This window comes from Phascolarctos cinereus, unplaced genomic scaffold, assembly GCF_003287225.1.
Source record: "Phascolarctos cinereus isolate Bilbo 61053 unplaced genomic scaffold, phaCin_HiC Scaffold_5;HRSCAF=322, whole genome shotgun sequence".
NCBI lineage: Eukaryota > Metazoa > Chordata > Mammalia > Diprotodontia > Phascolarctidae > Phascolarctos > Phascolarctos cinereus.
This window is the reverse complement of record NW_027555958.1, coordinates 194,810,636-194,836,920: the sequence shown is the minus strand read 5'-3', so window position 1 is coordinate 194,836,920 and position 26,285 is coordinate 194,810,636. Positions and strand designations below refer to the sequence as shown.

At 37.3% G+C, this 26,285-nt stretch overlaps 1 protein-coding gene and 1 long non-coding RNA gene across 2 annotated transcripts in view; one reads left to right on the top strand and one right to left on the bottom strand.

The window, feature by feature from the left end:
• Positions 1–26,285, top strand: part of CD109 (CD109 molecule) — a 167,204-nt gene that overhangs the window by 36,418 nt on the left and 104,501 nt on the right. The window contains 3 exon segments of the mRNA XM_021000156.2: positions 8,396–8,424; positions 14,062–14,292; positions 16,543–16,668. Of these exon segments, the coding sequence (XP_020855815.1) occupies positions 8,396–8,424; positions 14,062–14,292; positions 16,543–16,668 (386 nt within the window).
• On the bottom strand, positions 8,705–22,853 carry LOC144457573 (uncharacterized). The gene is made up of 3 exons (XR_013486998.1): positions 22,453–22,853; positions 19,505–19,578; positions 8,705–10,003 (listed from the first exon to the last, which is right to left on the bottom strand). It is a non-coding gene; the product is annotated as an uncharacterized LOC144457573 (long non-coding RNA).

Here is a 26,285-nt window from a genome sequence, read left to right as displayed (position 1 = left end):
TAATAAAATCTGGAGTATTTTAATCTTTAAAGGTATAACAGTCTTTACTATGAACACACTTATAAGTATATATAAAATATAAGCTTCTTGAAGGCAGAGACTGTTTCATGTTTTCTTTGCATCACTAGAACCTAGCAAAATACCTGGCACATATCAAGTGCCTGTTAAATGCTTCTTCATGGATTAATTTAGTGTTGAATTAGCATTTAGTATATAAATTAGTATTAGTATAAATTTAGTATATAAATTAGTATTGAAAAAGAAAAGGTAGTTGGGAGAGAGATTTTGATGAAATAACAAACATAATTTACTGATTTATTGAATATGAAAATCAAGAGAAGGAAGGAGTCCAAGATAATTCCTAGCCTTGAGTCTAGGTAACTGGAAGATTACTGGTCCTGTCAACAGAAATTAATAAGTCAGATAAGGGAACTGGTTTTAGTGAGGAGATGATGAGTTTGGTGTTAGAAATGTTGAACTTGAACTGATAGCTCTGTAGAGGTATCTAGCAGGCCATTATAAATGTGAGACTAGAGCTTGGGGGAGAGGCCAGAATTGATGACAAATATATGGGAGTCATCTATATAAATGTTGAAGCAATAGGAGCGGGTGAGCTCTTTGGAGAGAGCTTAAGAGTGGTAATTGAAGATCTAGTCCAGTAGTTTCTAAAGTGGGGGCCATGTAATGGCCCAGAGGGTCATGGCTTAACCCTAAAGAGTGTATGATCATTCAGCTGGAGAATGGGAAGATGGGTCACATTAAATCTTTCCAACCTGCATAACCAGTTATTGGAATTGTCGACTATAGACCTACCTCACTCTGTCCCCTCCCACAACTGGCTATATGTGTAGCTGCTCTAGGAATTGACCGCTCATGGATATTATAACCTAACTCAACCCAGGCACCCACAAAAGCCATGCAGACAAAATCTTTCCCCTTCCTCTTCCCTTCACCCTCCCCACTCTGCAGCTTCCCCTCCTGTCCCCACCACAGTGATGAGTTCTGAACTGTAGGGCAATGACAGTGGTTTTTCCATTAAAAAAAGGTCAGGTCTTTTTTCCCCTTTGAAATAAGGAAATACTCTTTCTCTCTTCAATTTGTATAATGTCAGGAACTGCCCTTTTCTTTTATAGGATGGCACTATGTGAAACAAAATCCCTACTCTGCCACTTTATTTGCTAGGTAACTTTAGCAAGTCACTTAGTGTTCCTGGGCATCAATTACTTCATCCTTAAAGTGAGGAGGTTAGACTTGATGAATTCCAAGGTCTCTTTCAGCTTTAAATCTATGATCCTTTGATCCTCTCTTCTCTACCCTCTTCACTACACCTAGATACTCTAGTTTACCTGTCTCTAAACTCAGTCTCTCCAGACTTGGGTTTCATCTTCCAAAGGAAACATATAAAAATCCCAGGACTAAGGCAGAAGATTGCTTCAGTTATCAAGGTCTTCCTTCTGATGTTCTTGCTTACATTGTGCCACTCTTCAACCCATTTCTTGGCTCTTGTTTAATGTGACTTTTGACCCAAATGCTTTGCTTTGTCCTTCTGCACTTTATCCAGATACCTGTCTGATTGCCGATCATGTGTGTGTGTGTGTATGTGTGTGTGTGTGTGTGTGTTTGTATGTGCGTGTGTAGGGGATACATGTGCCAAAATAAGTAAATATAAGGTGATTTCAAGAAGATGAGAGCTCTGATAACTGGAGGGGACTGGAGAAGAGGGAAGAGATCAAGAGAAATCAAGAAAGACTTCCTGTAGGTGGTGGCTCCTGAGCGAAACTGTGAAGGAAGCAGAGGTGAGGAGGAAACACATATATGCCATGACTTCAGCTTTTCTACCTGGTTGTAACCCATACCTCTGATCTTACTTCACCTTATACTCGCGTGATCTTTCAGTTCTTGTTTGGTGATCTGCCTGCATTGACCTTTACTATTTGCCTAATTCTTCCAGCCTTGCCCTATTCCTGTGCTTGATACATATTATAATCAGTTGACCTGATAGATCCACCTATATGTTTAAAAAAATTCATGCATGTTTATTTCTAATAATGCTTAGCACTGTGCTTTATACATAGTAAGTATTCAGGAAAGATTTTGGTGAGTAAATTATGAATTCCTTCACTGAAGTCTTGCTCTTAATACCTCACTGTGGTACAGAGGTAACCCTGGGTTCTCAAAGGCAAGGCCAGTAATGTAAGCTCTGGCAGATTTTACCATGCTGCATAGACTGAGAATGGGTCAGTGATTGATTAGATGTCTGTTGTCTAAGAAGCCTTCTAGCTAAGTGCAGGGAATCTCATAGTCAAGGCCACCAGGTAAAGAACTTTTCTGTCCGCAGTAGCTTATGAAGAGCATCCACTAATGTATGAAGGATTGCTTTCTGCACCAGTGATGGCAAGTACCCATATGGGTGAATACAGCGATCCTTGGAGTATTGAAGTAATGATGGACTAATGAATGCTTTTCATTCCTTTAAACTAAGTTTCTTGAATGAATCTGTACTCTGGTTTGAGCAATTAATGGGCTGCTTCTGGACTACATAATACAGTTTTTGTGTAATTTAGAGACTGAGAGGATTTCTCTAAACAATTAGTCTCAGTTCCTCAAACTTTTAACTATTTTAAAAGGTACTCTTTGAAAAAAATAGTATTTAGCTAATGATTTAAGAGAATTTCCTTACCAATATTTTCTGAATGAAACTGCTCATACAGTTGCCAAAGGGAAGGAAATGTCAATCTTTATTTGGCCTCAGTTCCAATAATCTTCATTTCATCATCAAACAGTCAATTGGAATTGGCCCTACATAAATCACTTTGTTTTGTTTTGTAAGTAATACAAATATACTTCTCAAAGGAAATTCAGATAAACAGAGTTCTGAACTTAAGAAATTCATGAATTTATTCACAAGCAGCTTCTCCTAGTTACAGAATCTTTGAATCTTGTTGTCATCTTGATCCTGCCAACTTATCCCTGTGTCTCTTGCCAGCTGGAGTCTTTGTCTCACTCTTTGACAACTGGTTAATGTCTGAAAATGATCTGGCCCAATAGATGCACTCCTAGCCTCTAATGAGACTTACAGCTACTGGCTAGGCTCTTGGGTTGAGAACATCATGGTCATCAGAAGTACAGTCTTCCAATTTTGTTGGTTATTGACATGTCACCCACATGCCAGACAACTACACAACAAAGCCAATAGGCTGATGAGTTTCCATTACTAAACAAGAATAGAATTCAGCTCTTTTTAAATATGTAGCTATTTCCTCCATCCAGGGCTACTGTAATAAAACATATAATTGTTATTTATTCATTTGTTCAATTGATTGCCTTGGTCTCTGTAGAAGCTTAATAAATGTCTGTGGAAATGAATTGGCTGCTTTTATGTGCAAGGCATTATAATAGATAACGTGGAGGATAACCAGATGACTAAAAGATGATTAATGACCTCAGGGAACTTATGATAAAGTATTTACACAGTTAACTACAGTATGGTAGCTTACATTCCTATGAGTTGCAGTCCAATCAGTTAAATCTGTTTTTCCTATTGGCATGATGAGGGGCTATGTTTATTTTTTTATTTGCAAAAAATGATCACAAATTGGTCAATAAGCATTTATTAAGTGCTTGCTGTGTGCCAGGCACAATGCCAAGCTCTAGAAACAAAAAAGAGTAAAAACATGGATCCTGCCATCAAGGAGCTCACATTCTAGTGGGAGAGACATTTTGAGAAATATATGTATTGATTCATCAGAGCAACACAGTAAATAATCAAATAAAATTGTATTTAGTATGATGTAGCACTATGTAATATTGTACAAAATCATTCAAAGATTATATTAAAAATACAATTTGCCTTATATATAACAAATCAACACTTCCTTAAGCTCTTGAGACTTTAAAGTAGGAAGGTTTTTTGAGAGGACATTTTCATGGGGCATTCTTAATAAATGATATTTTATTCTGAGCAAACGAACTTCAGAAAAACCCAGAAAGACTTGTATGGACTGATGCTGAGTGAAGTTAACAGAACCAGGAGAACATTGTACATAGTAACAGCCACATTGTGCAGTGACTAACTTTGATAGACTTAGCTCTTCTCAGAAATGCAAAGATGTAAGACATCTCCAAAAGTCTCATGATGGAAAATGCTATCCACATCCAGACAAAGAACTATGGCGTTTGAATGCAGATTGAAACATGCTATTTGCTCTTTTTTTTTCTTGTTTTGTTTTGTTTCTTCTTTCTTGTGGTTCTTCCAATTGGTTCTAATTCTTCTTTATCACATGACTAATGTGAAAATATGTTTAATAGGAATGTATAGGTAGACCATATATGAGATTGCATGCCATTTTGGGAAGGGAGATGGTGAAGGAGGGGGAAAATTTAAAACTCAAAAGCTTATGGAGGTGAATGTTGAAAACTAAAAATAAATTAATAAAAAAACCTTAAAAAGAAAAAAAATTATTTTTTTCTACAATTACATGTAAAGACAATTTTAACATTAATTTTTAAAAATGTTGAGTTCCAAATTCTCTCCCTCTCTCACCTCCGCCTCCCTCCCTGAGATGGTAAGCAATTTGATATAGATTATACATATGTGATCGTGCAAAACGTATTTCCATATTAGTCATATTATGAAAGAAGACAGACCAAAAAATAAAAAAAACAATGAAAAACATGAAAAAAGTGAAAAATAGCGTTCTTTGATCTGCATTCGGACTCCATTTGTTCTTTTTCTAGTTGTGGATATCATTTTTCATCCTGACTTCGTGGGACATTTTCAAGGAAATTTTTTGGAGGGGGTTGCTTGATGCTTTTATTTTGACAAACCTTTATTAAGTACATATTCTGTGGAAAGTAGTGTGTTTCTGGACACTGAGGAAAGTATAAAAATGAAAACCCATGAAGCTTATGATCTATTGCTGCCTAATTAAGTAAAGCAGGAAGTAGCCATCCATTGATTTATTAATTTTCTTGTACATTGTAAGTGCTTCATAAGTATTTGTTGAATTGAGTGTTTATTATATGTAAAGTGTTAAGTTCTGTTGGGGCGTAAATTTTGTGGCAACAGGAACATGATGAATGCAATAGGAAGGTACAAAATATTATTTAGGGAATGATAATTTTCATGGAGGAGGGTGGAATCAGGGAAAGCTTTATGGAAGAAGTAGAATTTGAGCTGGATCTCCAAGGATAGATAAGGTTTCAATAGATGTAGATTGGAAGGTGAGCACAGAGTATAAAGAATGACATAAGCAAAGACCAAGAGGTAGGAAAGTGTGGGATGTGCATAGGGGACAGTGAGAAATCCAGTTTAGTTAGGATGCTGAATATAAAAAAAGGTTATTGTGAGACAAGGTAGAGTTGCTTCTGATCATGAGGGGTCTTAAGTGGTGGGTTAAGAAATTTGAAATTTAGTCAGTAGTCAACAGGAAACCTGTGAAGGGTTTTGAGCATCACATCTATGCACAAGGAAAATTATATGGCATTATTGTGGAATGTGGATTGAAGGAGGGCAGAGACTGGAGGTGGGAAAGTGGGTTAGAAGGCTATTTCAGTAGTCCAAGTGTCTGGTAATGAGGGGCTTGCGTTAGTGTGGTATCAGTGGAAACAGAGAAGAGGGACTCGCTATGAGAGATATAGGAAAGGTAGATCTGACAGACTTTGGCACCTGATTGGAGGTGGGATGTGAAGAAAGAGGAAGAATCAAGAAAAACATCAAGGTTTCAAACGTGGGTGACTAGTTGAATTTGTGGCAACCTAGTGAAATCAGAAGGAAGAGCAAGTTTTAGGGAGAAGATGATGAATTCAGTTTTGGAGATGTTAAGTCTGACGTGTCTGTAGGACATATCCAGTTGGCAATTTGAAGAGAATAAGAGAGGGATGTCAAGGTGACTTTATTTTTCTAATTATGAATTAATTATGAATTTTTCTAATTATGAATTACAGCAAGCATAGACTTTGGAGAGCAAGTTGCTGATGAATCTATTATCTTTATGTTTTCTTGTTTTCTTCTTTCTTCTACATCTCATTGACTTTAGCTGCATTACTTGTCCTTTGATGTTAAGTAGGACGCATGTCCCTTTAAAATACACTAACCAATCATTTACTTTCCTTTATTGTCTTATTTCTTTTCTTTAATTTCTTTCATTTAATGTCTCATTACGTGTAGCAAGATGAAGGAAAGTTTTTTTGTTGTTACTCAGGGGATAAGGGCAGACCAGGAACCTTTGCTCTCAGATGACATGCACCAGTAGCCAGCTGATGGCAAGGAAGGGTGCGGCTACCTGGAACTTAATATGCTATTGAGCAATTGAAGCCTTCTTTGGCTCACTGACCCATTTAAGGAGTTAATTGCCTGCAAAGGATTTGCTGTTTTCCTGAATTTACCTGCCTGCCATGCTTTGGGAGATGGTGAAGTTATCCCTTCTCCACTCTTTCTCCCCTCCATCATCATTCCCTGGCCAATTGTCATAACTACTTTTTCAATTTTGTAGCTGTATTTAAATTTTATTCCTTTGCAGGCTATTCTTTTATGATGGATAGTCTCCAAATAAGGATAAGCTGATTTTGTTGCATTCTGAGTGTTAGCTATAAAAGACGGGCCACAGAAAGAAATGAAGATCAAAAATGAACCTAAGACCAATTCCCAGACTTAAATATGAGCCTATATTAAGCTGCCACACTGATTGTACAGAGAGAGACTTCATAAAGAATCTGTCATCAAAAAAGGAGAGATCTAAATTTGAGATCTTGGAGGTGAAGTAGTTCGAAGTGATAAAAAAAGTTCAAGGTATATCTGTGCATATTCAAAGTATGATTAAAGTAGATTGAAGATGAAGGCCATTGGAGTTCAGGAGGCCAAGAAACCAGTCCAGTGCCACTTAGGGCATCAGCTTGGATTTTGAAGTCACTTGGGAGGTGAAGGGTAAAGAGAAACTGAAGCAGGTGTTGAAGTTATCAATGGAAGCAGAAATGTGTCCTGTACACATTGATGTATGTGTTCAGTATATCATAGTGAAGAGAATATAGGAAGGGTGTGATAAGTAGGTGGCATTGAGTGATAATGGTGGAACCATGGCCTGGAAGTGGTACCAAGAAGGAATAGACTTACCATCTTTTCCTAATGGGCTGTAAGGCATAGTAGATGGAATGGCCTTCATTGGAAAGAGGGTATAGAAAAAAGTAGAATCTGGAACACCTGTGAAGATGAGATTGTTCTGAAGGCTAGGGATGATTGGGATGAGGTAAATTGGAGGTTGAGATGTAGCCTATGGGAATATGCAAATGAATGGGAAAGGAGGAAGCTAATGGGCAGGATTTTGTTAGTGGAACAGTATGAAGGATCTTCTTTTGGATTTCTAGGATTTCAGCCTGTCAAGACTACTGTTTTCCATTTCTTCTCAATAGGATAAAAAGATCTAGCAGGTGTACTGAAGTTTCCCTATGTGTGCTCCCCTTAAAAATAAATTTCCATGGAAAACCAACTGAAAGGAAATAGAAAAGAGAGAGGCAAAGCTTTTAAAAAAATAGTTATTTTTCAATTAATGAAAATTGATCTTTTCTTTCTCCAATCCATACTTCTCCCTCTCCCCATTGAGAAGGAAAGAAAAACAACCCCCCCTTTACAAATATGTAAGGCATATTAAAGGAAAACAGAATCTCACACTGGACCTATCAAAAAAAGTCTCCCCATGTACTTTGGATCCATCACCTTTTTCTCAGTAGGTGGGAAGTGTGTTTAATCATAAGCACTCTGGAATTATGGTTGGTCATTGTGTTGAATAGGGTTCCTAAGTCTTTCAGAGCTTTTCGTCTTTCCAATATTGTTATTATTGTATAACTTGTTCTCCTAGTTCTGCTCACTTCACTTTATATCAGTTCATATAAGTCTTCCCAGATTTCTCTGAGATTACTCATTCATCATTTCTTATGTTTTCATCACATTCATATATCATAACTTATTCGGTCGTCCTCTGATTGATGGCACCCTATCAGTTTCCAATTCTTTGTTGCTATAAGAAGGGCTGCTTTAAATAAATAAATAAATCTATCTATATCTATATCTATATCTATATCTATATCTATATCTATATCTATATCTATATCTATATCTATATCTATATCTATATCTATATCTATATCTATATGAGTATTTTTAGAAGCAGAGCAGTTTTTATTTATTTATTTGAGACTGGCCTAACTTATTTTGGGATTTAGGCATAGGTAATCTGGGACTTAACCAAATGAATTTGGTTTGATTTGGTTTTGATTAACCAAATTATAAGCCAAAAAGTTTGTAATTAAAAACAAAAATAAGAGAGCATTATTGAGAAAAATAAATGTTTATTTAACAAGTTTTTCAGGTTGATTCTTCTTCTTCTTGTTTCCCACCTAGGTTCACTGGGGACTCTTATTCTTCCAGCAGTAAGTATACATTCTGTGTTCTATTCCAAAAGGTTATAATGAGAAAATGTAATTTTTTTTGTCTTTTTTATTAAATTAGCTTATTTTCAGCATGGTTTTTATATTATACAGAATTCAAATAACTTATAAAGCACATTTCCCTGGGGACACTGGCTTAAAATTTCCATTGTCATAGCAGAGATATCCCTTCCTTAGCCTGAGGGAAACATAGTGTTCCAGAAAATGAGTGTCTTGCTCAACCTCCTACTTGATTAGTGTTTTATGGCATATTTACAACAAGAAAACTTAGTCAATAGTCACTATGGCCCAGTGGAAAGAACACTAGGTTTGGAACTTATATATGTGAGCTTTAGTCCAGGCTGTTCTGTAAGCTAGCTAGTAACTTTGAGTGAGTCACATACTATTTCAATTTTCCCAGCTATAAATTGGGGATAATAATATCTCCCTACCTCTGACACCACTAGCTATGTTATTTTCTTCTAGTTAGCAATTTATTTACCTTCTCTAAGCCCCAGTTTCCTCCCTGGAAAATCTCAGTAATAATAATAATACCTCCTAGGTTTGTAGGAGGAAAGTGATTTGCAAATGTTAGAGTGCCATAGGGCTATAGCAGCAATAAACATTAAAAAACATATCTTTTGTGTACAGAGCCCTGAGATAGAAGCTTGAGGGAGATATGAAGATTAGATAAGCCCTAGTCTCTGACCTCCTGGGACTTAAAATCTAAAAGAGGCTAAGACACCAATAAGCCATAATGCATTTGATTATTATAAAGTGAAGGGCTATAACCATAATTGAAATTTACTAAGGTTTCCAAAATGCTTTAACACGTTATCTTTTGATCTTGTTGTGGGAGTTTCAGCCCCCAACCTTAGACTTCAGCAGGTCTGAGAAAGATCTCAAGTAGAGAGCAAGACTGTGGGTCAGAGCATCACAAAAATAACGGATCAACTGAGGAGAAAAGAGTTTATTAGCTCTAGGGAAATCTCCAAGGAGAGTTCCACCAGGATGGAGGAACTTGGGGTTTTAAATAGTGTAGTAGTCTAGGCATATAGCTAATCAGTGACATTCTATGGCAGAAGGAAGGGGGAAAATATACAGACATTGGGGGTCACAGGAGCTGCTGAAGGTAGGGTTTGTTCCTGTGGGCTAATGTATTTTCTCTGTGACTAGTGTTATCATCAGTGGCCACACCCTGGTAAAACCATCTCAGCAGACAGTGTAAACCAGGCTGAGGGAAAACCAATGGGTCTCAAATCTGTTGGTGAGTTAGAGGATGTCTACTCCAAGCATGTGAAGACTTCTGGCAGAAGGGACAATTGAGGATAATTGTTTCCAGTGGCCACAAAAAAGGCTGACACAAGCTCTGTGGAGCAGTTAGAGCTTGATCAGGTGCTGAAGATTCCAAGGTCATCCAGCGCATCCTAGGTCATCGCCAGTCGTCTTGACTGCTTTCCTGCCAGTGAGCTTTGATGACTTCGGATGAGAGAGTGAGGCTGATGACTTTGTGCAACTCTGCTTCACTAAAATCCAATTCATGCACAAGTCAAGATTTCACTCTTGATGTCACTGGACTTTTCTGAAAATGAAAGATGAGCAACATCATCAGAATATACTGTTTTGTAAGGAAATTTCTAAGATCATGGGAGACCTTTTTAAAATAGAGTAATTCTTTTTTTAAATGAAATTTTTTCTTCAATTGGCAAAATCTGCCTTTTCTCCTCGCTGCCCCTGCCCTCCATTGAGATTGAAAGAAAAACAAAAATACTGTTGCAAACATTTATAGTCAAACAAAATACATTTCTACATTGGTCGTGTGTGTGTGTGTGTGTGTGTGTGTGTGTGTGTGTGTGTGTGTGTGTATGCATGTACGTTACTCCTACACTCTGAGTCTTTCACCTTTCTATTAGGAGGTGGGTAGCATTTATTTGATATTGACAGTTTGGTGATGTCCATGCATAGTCAGTTACTTTTCGTGTTGTTGAAAAAGAGTGTTTGCTATGACCAGTGAATTATCTTTTTTTTTAAGCTTTTATTTAGTATTTTTCTGCAGTTACATGTAAAAACAATTTTTAACATTCATTTTTAAAACCTTGAGTTCCAAATTCTCTCCCTTCCTCCCTCTACTCCCTTCCCTCATTGAGAAGGCAAGCACTTCCATATAGGTTATACGTATGTAGTCATGCAAAATATTTTCATAATAGTCATGTTGTGAAAGAAAACATAGACAAGAAAAAAAACTCAAGAAAAATAAAGAAAAATAAGAAAAGTATGCTTTCAATCTGTATCCAGTTGCCAACAGTTTTCTGGGGATGGATAGCATTTTTCATCACAAGTCCTTCAGATTGTCTTGGATCATTGTATTGCTGAGAATAGCTGAGTCATTCACGGCTGATCATCCTGACCAGTGAATCATCTTGACAAAACTCTGTTAGTCTCTGCCTCATTTCATTTTGTACTCCAAGGTCAAACTTGCTTGTTATTCCAATTGTCTTTTGATTACCTACTTCAATATTCTAATCCCCTATGATGAATGTGACATCTTTTTTTTTTTTGGTGCTATATCTAGAAGATGTTGTGGGTCTTCATGTAATTGAGCAACTTTGGCCTCTTCAGCATCAATGATTGGAGCATAGACTTGTATTACTCTGATGTTGACTGGTTTGCTTTGAATTTGAACAGATACCATTCTGTCATTTTTGAGATTACAGGTTCCCATGCAACATTGATCTTTGCAGTATTGGACTTTTCTTTTGTAGACACAGCTACAGCTAAGCTTCCTTTCAACTTTGGCCCAGCCGCATCATTCTTTCTGGAGCTACCTGTAATTGTCCTCTGCTCTTCCCCAGTAATGTGTTGGAGACCTTCTGACCTGAGGGGCTAATCTTCCTATGTCATACCTTTATGTCATATTTTTTTTTACTACCTTCCATGGAGTTTTCTTGGCAAAGATGCTGGAATGGTTTGCCATTTTCTTCTCCAGTAGATCACCTTTTATCTGAACTCTCCCCTATGACCTGTCCATCTTTGGTAACCCTGCATGACATAGTTCATAGCTTTATTGAGCTATGGAAGCCCCTCCACCAAAACAAGGCAGAGTGTAGAAGCTTGAACTTAATATTAAAAAAAAAACCCAGCTAAGATCATGGGAACTCGTCCCATCACTTCCTGGCAAACAGAGGGAGAAGAAAAGGAAGCAGCATCAGATTTTATATTCTTGGGCTCAAAGATCACTGCGGATGGTGACTGCTTGTTCCTTGGATGAATAGCTATGGTAAACCTAGATAGTATACTAAAAAGCAGAGACTTCACTTTGCTGACAAAGGGCCATATAGTCAAAGCTGTGGTTTTTTTTTTTAGTAGTAACATTTGGGTGGATCATAAGGAAAGCTGAGTGCTGCAGAATCGATGCTTTCAATCGTGGTGGTGGAGAAGACTTTTGAGAGTTCCTTGGACAGTAAGGAGATCAAATAAGTTAATACCTAAAGAAATTATTTCAGGCCACTTGTTGGAAGGACAAATACTGAGGCTGAAGCTTAATTACTTTGGCCACATAATGAGAAGACATTGGAAAAGATCCTGATGCTGGAACAGATTGAAGGCAAAAGGAGAAGGGGAAGGCAGAGGATGAGATGGACAGATAGTCATGGAGGCAGCAAATATGGGGTTGGATAGACTTCAGGAGATAATGGAGGATAGAAGGGCCTGATGTGCTATGATCCATGGGGTCACGAAGTATCAGACAGGACCGAATGCCTGAGCAACAATGTTTCACTTCACAGTTCTCTAGGCAACTCTCTTAAGGCTCTAAGTTACAGGGAAGGTGATGCCCTGCTTCTGCAGGAGTTTTTCATTGGAGAGTTCCCTATACTAATGAAATCACAAGTCCAGTCCCTATTCCTTTATATTTTGAAATATTGCACCAAATTTCAAAGGTATTTTTACACTTTGAGGCTTGTAAATGCTAATATTTTTGATAATGTTTTCCTTGACATAGGCAATCATGATAATTTTGCATAAAATGGAAATAATGAAAGCATACCATTAAATAGAGCTATAGAAAAATATCTTGTTGTCAACTCTGCTGTTTATTTCTATTTTTGATATGCTGGAGTCCTCTTTGCTTTAAGAAGGAGCACAAAAAATGAAAGTGTACTGCTATTTCACACTGATGAATATTGTCTTTTTTTTCTTTTTCTTTTTCCCTTTGGAAAAAAACAAGTAGCTTTGAAAATCCAGGTTTATTTTTCTTCAGTTAGGAATTTTAAAGAAAGTTGATTGTAAATTTAGCACATTACTAATTTTTATTTACTTTAGAAATGGTTATCTTATATTCTTTTGTTCTATTTTGAGAGGTGCTTTTTTTCTGTTTTACCTTTTGCCCTTATCAGCAAGCCAAATATAGAATAATTGAGTAGATAAGTATTTATAAATTGGATTAAATGATATAATTTTATATGGCATGTTGGATGCTGGAATATATAAATATGTTACTATGGTTATTATATTTCTGCAATAATTTTAATGAATTTGGTTAAAGGCATCTGAGGACTGAAATATTACTTGAGAAGACAAGACCATGAGATATTTGCCTGTTAATGGGGATAGTTTCTGGCATTATTCCATATTCTCATCTGTGCTCCCATGTTTGGCCATAAGTCTCATTTTGAGACTGCCCTGAAGGGGTTAAGTTGACAGCAGAAATGGGATAAAATGCATAGAAATTCAGTCAGTGCTGCTGAGCCTAATTATTATGTTAGTCAATTAACAAATGACTGAATAGTTTATGCAGTTCAGGAATCATGGAGCAGCAGAGCTTATCTTTTGCTAAGGAAAATATACATTTCAAAGGAGGAAGAAGAGAAGATGAAAGATAGGCTCCTCTTATAGGCACAAGATCAAATCCCCTGCAAGGCTGCCTGCCACTGAGTAGTTGAACTCTTCAAACAAGAAAAGACATGGTAAGGGGAAATCAATTGGAACACCAAATATCACCAGTTTTTTGTTAAGATAAAGTAACTCTTGAAATTGAAGATGACAAAGTGACTGCTGCTTTAAGCTAGAGATAATTCTCATGCATTTGTTTAGGAACTCCGTTATTTGAAGAGGGAGATGACTACAAAAGAGGAAACATGAGAATGAGTCAGTGAGAAAATAAACAATTGCTATTAGGAATTTTGAGTTATCTTGGATGAACAAAATTTTAAAAGCTTGAAATTACCTCTGTTAAACATTTACAATATAAGTTCAAACGTAAATTGTATTTCTTCCCCAAATCTGGTTTATGTAAAATAAGTGTAGATTATAATTGACATTTTTTGGCATACATACACATATTTTCCCTTTCTTTTAAAAATTATAATTTTTTGTCATGATGAAAAAATCATCAACAAACACGAATATTTTCTATGCACAAGGGAGAGAAAATGGGATTGCATATGAAACTATGTATCTATCACATATAACTTGTTTGCTTTTTCCTTTTAAGGTAATTTCATTTTAGAGTATGTCTCATAATTAGACCAAAGTTTGTAGTTAACTTTCTGTTCTTTCAAATGATTAAAAGCACCTTTGAGTTTGAAAAGAGTACTGGATTTGGTCTGACCTTGTAACACTGACCTGCTTTTTTTTTTCCAGCTACCCTTGAATAGTGCAAATGAATTTTATGAAGTACATGTCACTGGACATACACAGAATCAGACTTTGTTTTCTGATAAAACCACCTTGAACTTTGAATCCAAGAGATTATCCGTCTTCATTCAAACAGACAAGTTCCTTTACAAACCAAAACAAGAGGTGAAATTCCGTATTGTCACTCTCTACTCTGACCTCAAGCCATATAAAACTGTTGCAGACATCCTAATTAAGGTAAGTACCATTTGGAAACAGCAGTAAGCTCCAGCCTTTGGCTTTGTATTTGAAGGGAAACTCTATTAACAAATGGGAAAAGTGGATAGAATATTGGACTTGGACTTAGGAGAACTGCGGTCAAGGCTCACTTTTTATGCTTGACCTTGAAAGTCACTTGACTTTTCTCAATCCCCGTTGACTCATTTCTGTCTCATAAGTTCTTAAGAGGAAAAGACTTTATAAGCCTTAAAGCACTATAGAAACATGGCTTGTTATTTTTAACAGGATATTTTGGTTTTGTTTCCTTTTTACTCTGCTTACTATACATAGAACCAAGTCAAGTCAACTTGTGAACAATTCAAATATTTTATGAATTACCCACTGTGTGCCAGGTACTGGGCTAAGTATTAGAGATACAAAGAAAGGCAAAAACTTGTCTTTTCCCTGAAGGAACTTCAGAGTCTAAAGGGGAAGACCATGTGCAGACAACTACGTACAAACAAGATGTATTCAGGATGGTTGTTGTCCTTAGTTCTCAAAGAGGGCCAAAGTGGTATCACTGTGTTGGGATCAAGGTACAGTGTATTGGATTGTGGCTGATCAGACAAATACGAGCTTGGAAGGCTGTACCACAGGCTGGGCATGAATGGTCCATATGATCATTTGGAGTAAAGATGTCTCTAAGTGTGCTCATCTCATGTTTCCTTTGAGCTACTTCATTTCAAACAGTGCCTTCTTTGATGTGGGCATGCTCAGCTGGGTGGTCCTGTGCCAATGTCTCCCATGTCTCACAATTGGTTCCAAAGTTCTTCAGAGACCTTGAGAGTGCCCTTGTATAGACATGATAATCCTAGGGGAAAAGTATTAGATTAAGGGAGGGTGAGGAAGGGCTTCTTGTAGAAGGTGAGAATCAGAATCTTATATAGTTGGAAAGTTGTCTAATATATAGCCTCAAAAGTTGTCTAATCCAAATTCCCTCAGTGCAGCCTGTGCTTGTCGTAGAAAGCTCACCATTATAGAGGCACCTTCATTAGTCTGCAGGGTTTTTGACTGTGAGGCTGGAATCTTGTGATCTTGCCTAGCTTTCATTGCAATTTCCTGTGACATCTTTCAAGTTTTCCATTTATAAGATAGGGAGACATCTGCTGACCTTCTGGAACACTTCTTATGATTAATACAAAGTGGAAAGCAAATGTAGGTCTTCCAGACTATCACTACTATTGTTTCTGTTGTTGTTTCAGAGTTAGCAACCCTCTGAATTTGTGGCAATATTCCATAGCACCTTTGGAAGTTTAATGTGACTATCATTATTTCCATATTGAGCTTTGCAGCCAAAGTAGGGTAGGAATGTTAGAAGTATTTCTTATGTGCCCATCTTGGTAAATGATTCTGTAGTACACAGTTTAAGAATATTGAAGGAAACGTTGGACAAGGAGGTAGCCGAAAGCTATGAATCAAGAGGTGATGAGAAAGGTGAGATGTGGTTGTCTAGACACAGCTGGAGGTGAGACAACAGAAAGGAGAAGGGAGAGAGATTTTCTTTCAAGACATGACAATGTGACTTTCTGCCATTCTTTGGAGGCAATTTGCTGGTCGTTTAGTGTATGGTGAAGTTCTGAGAGTGCTGTGGAATGTCACTTGTTCAGTTGTTTCAGTTGTGTCTGATTCTCTGTGACCCAGTTTTGGGGTTTTCTTGGCAAAGATATAGGAGTGGTTTGCAGTTTCCTCTCCAGCTGATTTTACAGATGAAGAACTGAGGCAAACAAAGTTAAATGACTCGCCAAGGATCTCTCAGCTAGTAAGTGTCTGAGGCTGAATTTGAACTCGCAAAGAGGAGTCTTCCTGATGCCAAGCCCAGTGCTACCCCTTAACTACCCTGCAATGTCACTAGCCATCACTAAATAGTGAGGTGATGCAGCATATAGAGTACTGGGCATTGAGTTAGGAAGACATGAATTCAAATTTAGCCTCAGCCACTTACTAGCTGTGTGACCTCAGGAAAGTCACTTAACCTCTCCCTACCTCAGTTTCCTCAACTGCAAAATGAGTAAATAATGGGACCTACCCTCCCAGAATTATTATGAGGATCAAATGAGATAATATTTGTAAAGTGCTTAGTACAGTGCCTGGAAGTAGTAGGTGCTTAATAAATGTTTGTTCTTTCCCCATTTACAATAGGAGAAGGTGCAATTATATTTCTTCTCCCTCTTCCCAGAAGTGGCTTTGTCATCTTTAAAATGATTGACGTGTCAATTTTTTTTATTATAGGACCCCAAATCAAATTTGATCCAACAGTGGTCAGATGAACAAGGTGACCTTGGAGTTATTTCCAAAACATTTCAGTTATCTTCAAATCCAATACTTGGTGATTGGTCTATTCAAGCACGAGTGAATGTAAGTACAATTTTGACCTTTCTTAGAGACATGTCCAAGAATTTAAATGTATTTGGAGGGGGAAAATCTCTCCAATCATCATCTACATGATGGCAATCTTTTCATTTATGAAAAGGAACAGAAACAAAGACTAATGAAGTAAAAAACAGCTAGAAAATTTGAGGTGTTTCACTTTTAACTGATTACATTGCATAAATCTGGTCAGATTATCATTATATCTTCCATTTGTATTTTATCATTTTTTAAATAATTCTGGAGATCAGTGCAGTGAGGACTAAATAATCTCTACTTAGATGATTTATTAAACATATAGCGATTAAGGAATTGAGAACATATGGCTATAGTTTGAGATCTTATTATGGCTTTTGTTTATTGATACTGGTTGGCTGATGACAATCTTGTACTAATATAGCTTTGTTAACTTAAAAAAATCAATTGTCTAAAAATCAATATTCAGCAATTCAATTCCACCAACGTTAATTAACTATCTATTGTGAGCTCTGTAGTAGTATGCTAGGCACGGAGAGAGATAGAACCATAAACCTTATTTAGCCAAACTGTAACTATTCCCAAACTCATAATATCAGAGTTGGAAGGTATAATACAGTCCCCGGATTTAGACCTGGAAGGGACCTTTAGGATCATATATTCTAATTTTCTAATTTTTTTAGAAGAGGAAACTGAGGCCCAGACAGGTTATATGTACAGTTAGTGAGTATGGTAGCCAAGCTTTATGTCCAGGTCCTTAGTGTAAAGGAAAGAGCACTTAATTTGGAATCAGAGAATCTTGACTTACAACTTATGTAATTCTGGGCAATCAGTTTGCTTCTCTAGGCCTCAATTTCCTCAGCCGTAAAAAGAGGGAGTTGGGCTATCTGACCACTAGGTGTCTTCCAACTTGAAGTTTGGGATCCCTGTGACTTTTGTGCCTCCAAGCAGCTAGTTAGATGGCACAGTGCTGGATACGCAGTCAGGAAGACCTGAGTTTAATTCTGGCCTCACTTACTTGCTGGGCCTTCCTAGTGACTGTGGTCAAGTCACTTAACCTCAGCCTTCTTTAGTTTCCTAATCTGTAAAATGGGGAAAACAATAGCACTTGCCTTCAGGATTATTGTGAGGATCAAATGAGATAAGATTTGTAGAGTTCTTAGCACAGTGTCTGGAACCTTCCCTTCCCTCACTATACCCTTTGACTCTTGCCTTCTCAATTTCAGAGGTCATTTAGTCCAACCGTAACCTGAGCAGAAATCTCTTGTACACTGTCCCTGGGAAGCGGTCATTTAGCCTCAGCTTGAACACCACCTGTGATGGGGAGCCCACTACCTCCTGAGATATCCCATTTCATTTCTGGATAGATGAGAGAGATAACTGTTAGGAAGTTTTGAGCTAAAATTTTGAGCTAAAACATTGAGGTAAAATCTGCTTCTCCTTAGTTTCTAACCATTGCTCTTTCCTCCGTCTCCTTGGAAATGAGTTAGAACAAGTCCAATTCCTTTTTCATATGCTAGACCTTAAGATATTTGAAGATAAGTATCATGTCCTCTTAAGCTTAGTATTCTCTTCCACCCACTAAAAGTCCCTAGTTCCTTCCGTCAGTCCTCATATGGCATGGTCTGTAGACCTCTCAGCATCCTGGCTGCTCCCTGCTGAGCTTACTTCTGTTTCTTAATGGCCTTTCAAAAGCATGGAATCTAGAACTGAACACAGTATTTCAGTTGGGGTACGAACAGAGAAGAGTACCATGGGATTATTATCCCCTTCCTTCTGAACCCTGTGCCTCTCTTTTTCCATGTAATTTAAGGTCACATTCACTTTCTTGACTGTCATGTCACATTGTTGAATTCTAGCTTGTTGCTTTCAATTCTGTCATTCATCATTGTGTTAGTTATTCCTTCCAGTTTTGTGTTATCTGCAGTTTGATAAGTATTCCATCAATGACTGAGTCAGAGTTATTGATTAAAAGTGTTGAACAGCACAGGGTCAAGGACAGATAAGAGGGTGTTCAAATCAAAGAAGACCTCCTCTAGATTGACATAGATCCATTAATGACCACTCTTGGAGTTTGGTCATACCTAACCGTATTGTTTCTTTTCTTTATTTATACAGGGATAACATGGAAGACTTTATCATATGTTTTTGAAATTTAGATATATCATATTTGTGGCATTGATCTACCAGTCTAGTAGTCCTGTGAACAAAGAATATTAGGTTATTTGAGATGGCTTGTTCTTGATGAAGCCATGCTTCCTCTTAGTGATTTTTGTTGTTGTTCAGTCATATTTCAGTTGTGTCCGACTCTTCATGGCCCCATTTGGGGTTTGCTTGGCAAAGATACTGGACTGGTTTGCCATATCCTTCTCCAGCTCATTTTACAGATGAAGAAACTGAGGCAAAAAGGGTTAAGTGACTTGCCTAGGGTCACACAGCAAGTACATGTCTGAAGCCAGATTTGAACTCAGAAAGATGAGTCTTCCTTTTTCCATGCCCATTCTATCTGCTGCGTTATCTAGCTGTCCCCTTAGTGACTACTGCTTCCTTTTCTAAATGATGATAAACGCCTCCCTTTAGCAACATAGTCTAAAATTTCACCACTCAAGATTAATGGTTTGCAATTTAAAGACTCCATTTCTGACATTATTCTGATCCCTTTCAGAAAAAATTGAGATGACATTTGTCTATCCAGTCCTTTAGCACTACTTTTATTCTCCATAGTTTTTCAGAGATTATTATTGACAGTAGCTCACTAATCACATCTGATAGTTCTTTCAGTTCTCTGAGAGATAGGTCATCTGGCTTTTGTGATTTGAATTTATTGAAGGAAATTACATATCCTTACCTCTCTTTACTTTTCTTCTGTTTCAACCTATTAATCATTTTTGTTTAAGCCTTTCTTGGCCAAAGATCATTTTCCTTGTTAGAGAAAAGAGAGAGAAAAGAAAAGTTCATTCCATCTATCAAAGCCCTTCTGGTTGGTCTCTCTGTCTCAAATTTCTCCCTACTCGAATCCTAATGATTTTCCTAAAGTGCGGATCTGATTGTGTTAACCCCTCCCCCAATTCAATTAATTCCAATAGCTTCCGGTTACCTCCAGGATCAAATATAAAATCCTCAGTTTAATATTCAGAACCCTTCATAACCTTTCCCTTTCCTCTATTTCCAGTCTACTTAGACTTTCCTTCCCTCCACACATTCTTTGATCTATCAGCATAGACATCTTGCTATTCCTCCCAACTTGGTGCCATTTCCCTGGTGATCCTCTATGCTTCCCCCTCCTCACATCTACCTCCTAACTTCCATGGCTTTCAAGACTCAGCTTGAATCATACCTTTTGTAGAGGCCTTCTCTGGTCCTTCTCACTGCTAGTGCCTTCCCTCTGAAATTGCCTGCATCTACTCTGTGTCTCTTTTATGTACCTAGTTGTTTGCATGTTTTCTCCCTGTGATAACTGAAAAGATACCGTATATTTAAAAAAGATAATTTTAAAGTGCTTTTGGTGTTTGTAATTGTAGTTCCACATTTAGGGAATATAAATAGATGTTTTTAACAACTTATGTGTGAAAGACTTGTGTCAGAGTAGATATTAGGAGTTTCTACATTTGAGCAATAGTTTTTGAAATTGGGACTCCTATTTTGTCCTTTTTAATAGCTATGAGGGAAATAATATTTGCTCATCCAGATTGACCATCCTCTTTTAAATGTAAAGGAAAATTATATGTCTAATAATAACGTACAGAAATGTAGTTTATTTGAAATATCCTTAGAACACTGGAGTTGGAGTTAGGAGACCTTTACTAGGCATTTACCAAATGCATGCTTCTCTTCACCTCTCAGAGTCTTAATTCCCTCATCAGTAAAGTGGGTTTAGTAATACTTGTACTTCTTCACAGTGTTGTTGTGAGATTCAAATATGATAATAGATTTAAAGTGCTCCATAAACTCTCAAGGCCCTTTTATATGTTATCCATCATCTTAATTGAGTAAGGTATGGTACATGACCAATATGAAATATTGTCTTAAGCATAATGGGCATTTTATAATATTTGATCATTGTAACTTAAAAAAAAATCTCATCACTCCTAATTCAGCAAATACCAACTACAACTTTTGGATGGTATGGTGTTCATGACTGTCAGAGCTAGTAATATAAAATGTTTATATTTTCACAGTATTATGAAATAACAATGGGCAAAATTATTTACTCTCAGATTCAAATTAGCAAGATTGATAAATCCTGTGGAGTGGTTGTATATATTTGAATTCATACCATTTGAAGTTATAATTATATAAAATATAGTAATTGGTTCTATCCCAATGGAAATATGCTGTGCGCATTTTCAGATAATGTGACCACTTGATAGCATTCATTATTTGTACTAATTGGAATCGAGCTTAGAATTTAAAACCAAATATTGGGAAAGTACTTGTAACTTGGCAGGATTTGTGACAAATAATTAAGAAATATAGGAGAAAACCATACAGTGGATTGGGCCAGAGTAAAAACAACCATAATATTATAGAGTGGTGTTGGTTGAATAATTAGCTACCCCTCTAGGCACTATGAGGGAGTCAAGAGAACTATAAGAAGCATCCTTTGCTCAGCTGTTTTCAATCTTATTAGTTCTTTGGTGAAATTCTCTAGAAGAAGGTAAAAGCAGTTTTAGGTAAATTCCTTCCCTCATATTCTTGGGAATTTCTTGGTGCTTTATGCTATTAAGTAATAGAAGCTCAGAATAGATACTTCCCCAAAGTGTCTGTGTATGTGAGCGTCTATGTATGTCTGTGTGCCTTTTGAGACTATATCTCTTTATCCAGCCCAGGCTGAAAGTGTAGTAGCTTCTTACAGACTGCATCCCACTGCTCATGGTGTTGGAACGTTTTATCTGCTGTTTCTAACCTGGGCTAGTTCATTTCTCCAGCTTATTTTATAGATGAGAAAACTGAGGCAAATTAGGTTAAGTGACTTGCCCAGGTCACATAGCTAGCAAGTTATCTGAGACCAGATTTGAACTCGGGAAAATGAGTCCTTTCTTCCTTATCTTTCTCTCTTCTACATTCAACAACTTTCTTGCCTTTCTTCTACCCACTTATCCCTCTGAGGGACTTTGATTAAAGCCCCTTTAAAACTGCACATATCTTTCTTTTTTCTAATTCTGACCTGACACTTCGAGGATCCTTTTCTACTTGCCTTTTACCAATCATATAACCTAAATAATAAAGTATTTTTCTCTCTTTCTCCCATCCACCTGCTCCTCTGAGGCTGCTGTTACCAGGGAGGGAGAGGGGAAGAGAAAGAAAGCAGCATTCCAGAATCTTGCTGCAGCCTTAGGATGCTATTCTTGCTACCTGGCTGCAAAGGGCATCCAATTACACAGGACGCTCACTCACACCACACAGACACAAACACAGAAGCAGATACAGACAGAGAAGGACAGAAATCCTCTGCACAAGTTAGGCATCGCTGGACCAAACTAAACAGCAATATTTGATCGTTTTTCTTTTCTCTTGTTTTCCTTTTAGACTTTGGTGACTCGTTCCAATTATGGAGTCGACTCCCAAGAGGGCTCTCTTTCAGAATGTTAGGGAAATTCTTGGTGCTAGCTGGTATTTTGGACTGTTATTTCCCCATGTTTAGCAAGTTCTTGTTCTTCCCCAAGGACTCATTCGATCTAGGCACAGGTACCAAGCCCTTCCCTGTCCCCTCCTGATCACCCAGAGGTTCACCAGATCTTGCCCCGGCAGGGCTCACCGGATCTTGCTCGCCTGGGTTATGCGGGCACAACTTACGTGACTGTCTGAAAATCAGTTCTCTCAGTTCTCTGTCTTCTATCTTCGCTAGCACCATTGGAGCTCTGTTTAGTTTGGTTTCTGCTTTCTCTGAGTTCCTCTCTTGGAGATTGTTTCACCCAACCGGGGTGGGTCCCTCCACGGAGATCCAAGGACCGACAGAGAAATCTTCAGTGGGTACCTGCCCGAGGATCCTGATGGGGACAAACCCCCCCACCCCGGAGGGAAGAATATCTCTGTGGGACCTCCAAAAGCTGTGTGGGACAGCTATCCTTATCTTCCAAATTAAACTCAGAGGCTTCTCAAGGGAGAAAGCAGAAAGGAATTTTTATTATGATCCCCTGGGAAAGGGCGACTCACACCGAAAAACATTTCAGTGCCAGACCTCGCTGAACACAGATAAAGCAGGTTTTTTATAGGCCCTTACAGCAGTTCCCCCTCCCTGACTCCCCTTCCCTTTATCCCATTGGCTGGGCTTCGGGGTGCACAATCTATTCACGGACATCTTCCCCAGTAACAGAGAACAAAGGCCGTTACACAAGTTTGCCCAGAGACAAGAAAAGGTGGGAAGTTTTGCAAGGACAAGCAGTTCAGGTTGGGGGTAGGGCTATTCTTTTTGCTAAGCATTTAAAAAAACAGAGTCTGAGCAGGGGAGGGTTTTGAAAGCAGCAATACCAGAACCATTAATAAGAACTAATGACGCTTTGAGGAGGCTTCACTTCTGAGAGATTATCTCTCACACCTGGAGCACTGAAAAGTTAAGTAACTTGTCCATTGTCATACAATATATATCAGAGACAGGGTTTCAACCCAGGTTTAGCTGACTTCACAGCACCTCTGTATCCACTGTATCACACTTCCTCTCCCTGCATGCATTTGGTTTGTCCAGTATGTTTTGATTGCTTTGGCAGTAAAAAAAAAAAAAACCAGTGCTATAATCTTTAAAATTATGATGTTTTGGTGGTCCTTACTCTTTTAAGAATACATGTAGTATAAAACACATGTTTGGGGCCTTCATTTTCTATTACGCTCCTTTATCCTTTCTAAGACAATCTTTTTGATATTACTATTATTATTATAGAGAATGTTAAGTTAATCTGAAGTAAACACATAAAAATAAACCACAGTTTGGAGAGGAAAATTGTCTTAATTTTTTTTTAACATTCCAAGAGCCCTCCAGGGGTCAGTGTAATCAAAGAAATAGCAGACACTGTAGCTCTTGAAAAGAAACAGCACTTATTTAACTGAAATTTTGCGGGGTTCTCTCTCTCGCTTTGTCTCTCTCTCTCTCCTCTGACTGCTTTGCAGTTACAGCTTTTTGTCATTTGGGATATAGAAACTATTGATTGCTCTGGCCTATTCTTCCTCAGCAATGAGGACAATATGAGTTACATTTTTACTGTTTAAAAATAGTACTCACTCCATGAAAGTCCTTCTCTGATTGTTCATCATTGTTTTGAGATATCCCTGTCCTCTTGAAGAGTATGCCAGCTCTTGTAAGTTCTGTTAAACTTGAAATGTTTTTGAATACAGTCCTGCAAAAGGCTGAGTACCTGTTGTCTGTGGGCCTGCCCAAGTTCAGACAGGTTATTGCTAGAAAGTTGGCCATGAGATAATGATGATTAGTCTCAGTAACTTGGGAAATTCATTTAGTTGGATTCAGAAGCATGCACAATCTGCATGGGTGAAGGAAAATATTGAGAATGCCCCTCCCGCCATTGGTCTGTAATGATTATTAACCCCAAACAGTGTTGTTAGTGAAGATGAGACATTATTTTTTAAAAAATATGCTGAACCACATTTTAAAATGAATTCCATATTGTAGGCCACTTAAGAAGGGACACTCCTTTAGTCACCACTTTTTTAAATAAATAAATTTTTATTACGAACCTGAACATAAACAAATCAAAGGACAAATTTCATATATACAGCAGAACACAAAAAAGAATGTGTATTAAAACTATGAATTTCCATTTCATATTGTTTACTTTAAAAAAATGATGAATTTAACACATTTTCAAAACTGTTCTTCTACCGGATTCCTGAAGTGGGTGATACTGCCCCCTGGGGGGCGCTGAAATGATCCAGGAGGGCAGCAGTAACCCAGTGCAATTGAGGGGTGTTGAATTTAAAAAAAGGAGGTGGCACCAATGAAGAGGAAATCAAAACAATAATTAGGAACTATTGTATATACATATGTATATATAAAACTGTATACCAATAGATTTGACAGTCTTCGTGAAATGGATGAGTACTTACAGAAATATAAATTGCCCAGATTAATGGAAGAGGAAATAAAATACTTAAAACAACCCCGTTTCAGAAAAAGAAATTGAACAAGCCATCAATGAACCCCCTAAGAAAAAATCTCCAGGGACAGATGGATTTACAAGTGAATTCTATCAAACATTTAAAGAACAATTAATTCCAATACTATATAGATTATTTGGGAAAATAGGCGAAGGAGTCTTACCAAATTCTTTTTACAATATAAATATGGTACTGATACCTAAACCAGGAAGAGCCAAAACAGAGAAAGAAAATTATAGACCAATTTCCCTAATGAATATAGATGCAAAAATTTTATTTTATTTTAATTTTTTATTAATTTATTTTGATTTATCAGCAATCACTTCCATATGCTTTTGAGTTTAAAACTTTTTCTGCCCCTTCTTCCCCACCACCCTTCCCAAGACGGCGCATAATCTGATATAAGCTATACAAATACATTCCTATTAAACATATTTTCACATTGGTGATGTTGTAAGTAAAAATTAGAACCAATAGGAAGAACCATCAGAAAGAGGAAACAAAAGTTAATAGAAGAGAAAAAAATAGCAATTCAACTTCCATAGTTCTTTTCTTTGGATGTGGATAGCATTTTCCATCATGAGGCTTTTTGAGATGTCTAAGATCCTTGTGTTGCTGGGAAGGGTTAAGTTTATCAATATTATCAATATTAGCACAATGTGGCTAGTATTGTATACAGCCTTCTCTTGGTTCTGCTCACTTCACTCATCATCAGACCATACAAGTCTTTCCAGGTGTTTTTGAAGCCAGCCTGTTCATCATTTCTTATAGCACAATAGTATTCCATTACATTCATATACCGTAACTTGCTCAGCCATTCCCCAATTGATGGGCATCCTCTCAATTTCCAATTCTTTGCTACCACAAAAAAAGAGCTACTATAAATATTTTTGTACATGTGGGTCCTTTTCCCATTTGTATGATCTCTTTGGGATATAGCCCTAGAAGTGGTATTACTGGGTCAAAGGTTATGCACATTTTTATAGCCTTTTGGGCATAGTTCCAAATTGCTCTCTAAAATGGTTGGATCATTTCACAACTCCACCAACAATGCATTAGTGTTCCAATTTTCCCACGTCTTCTCCAACATTTATCATTTTCCTGTTTTGTCATGTTGGCCAATCTGATAGGTGTGATGTGGTACCTCAGAGTTGTTTGGATTTGCATTTCTCTAATCAATAATGATTTAGAGCATTTTTTCATATGACTATAGATGGCTTCAATTTCTTCATCTGAGAACTGTCTGTTCATAACCTTTGACCATTTATCAGTTGGGGAAATGGCTTGTATTCTTAAAAATTTGCCTTAATTCTTTATATATTTTAGAGATGAGGCCCTTATCGGAGAGACTGGTTGTAAAAATTCTTTCCCAGTTTTCTACCTTACTTCTAATCTTAGTTGCATTGGCTTTGTTTGTGCAAAAACTTTTCAGTTTAATGTAATCAAAGTTATCCATTTTGATGCAAAAATTTTAAATAAAATAGTAGTGAAGAGATTGCAGCAATTTATCTTGAGGATAATAC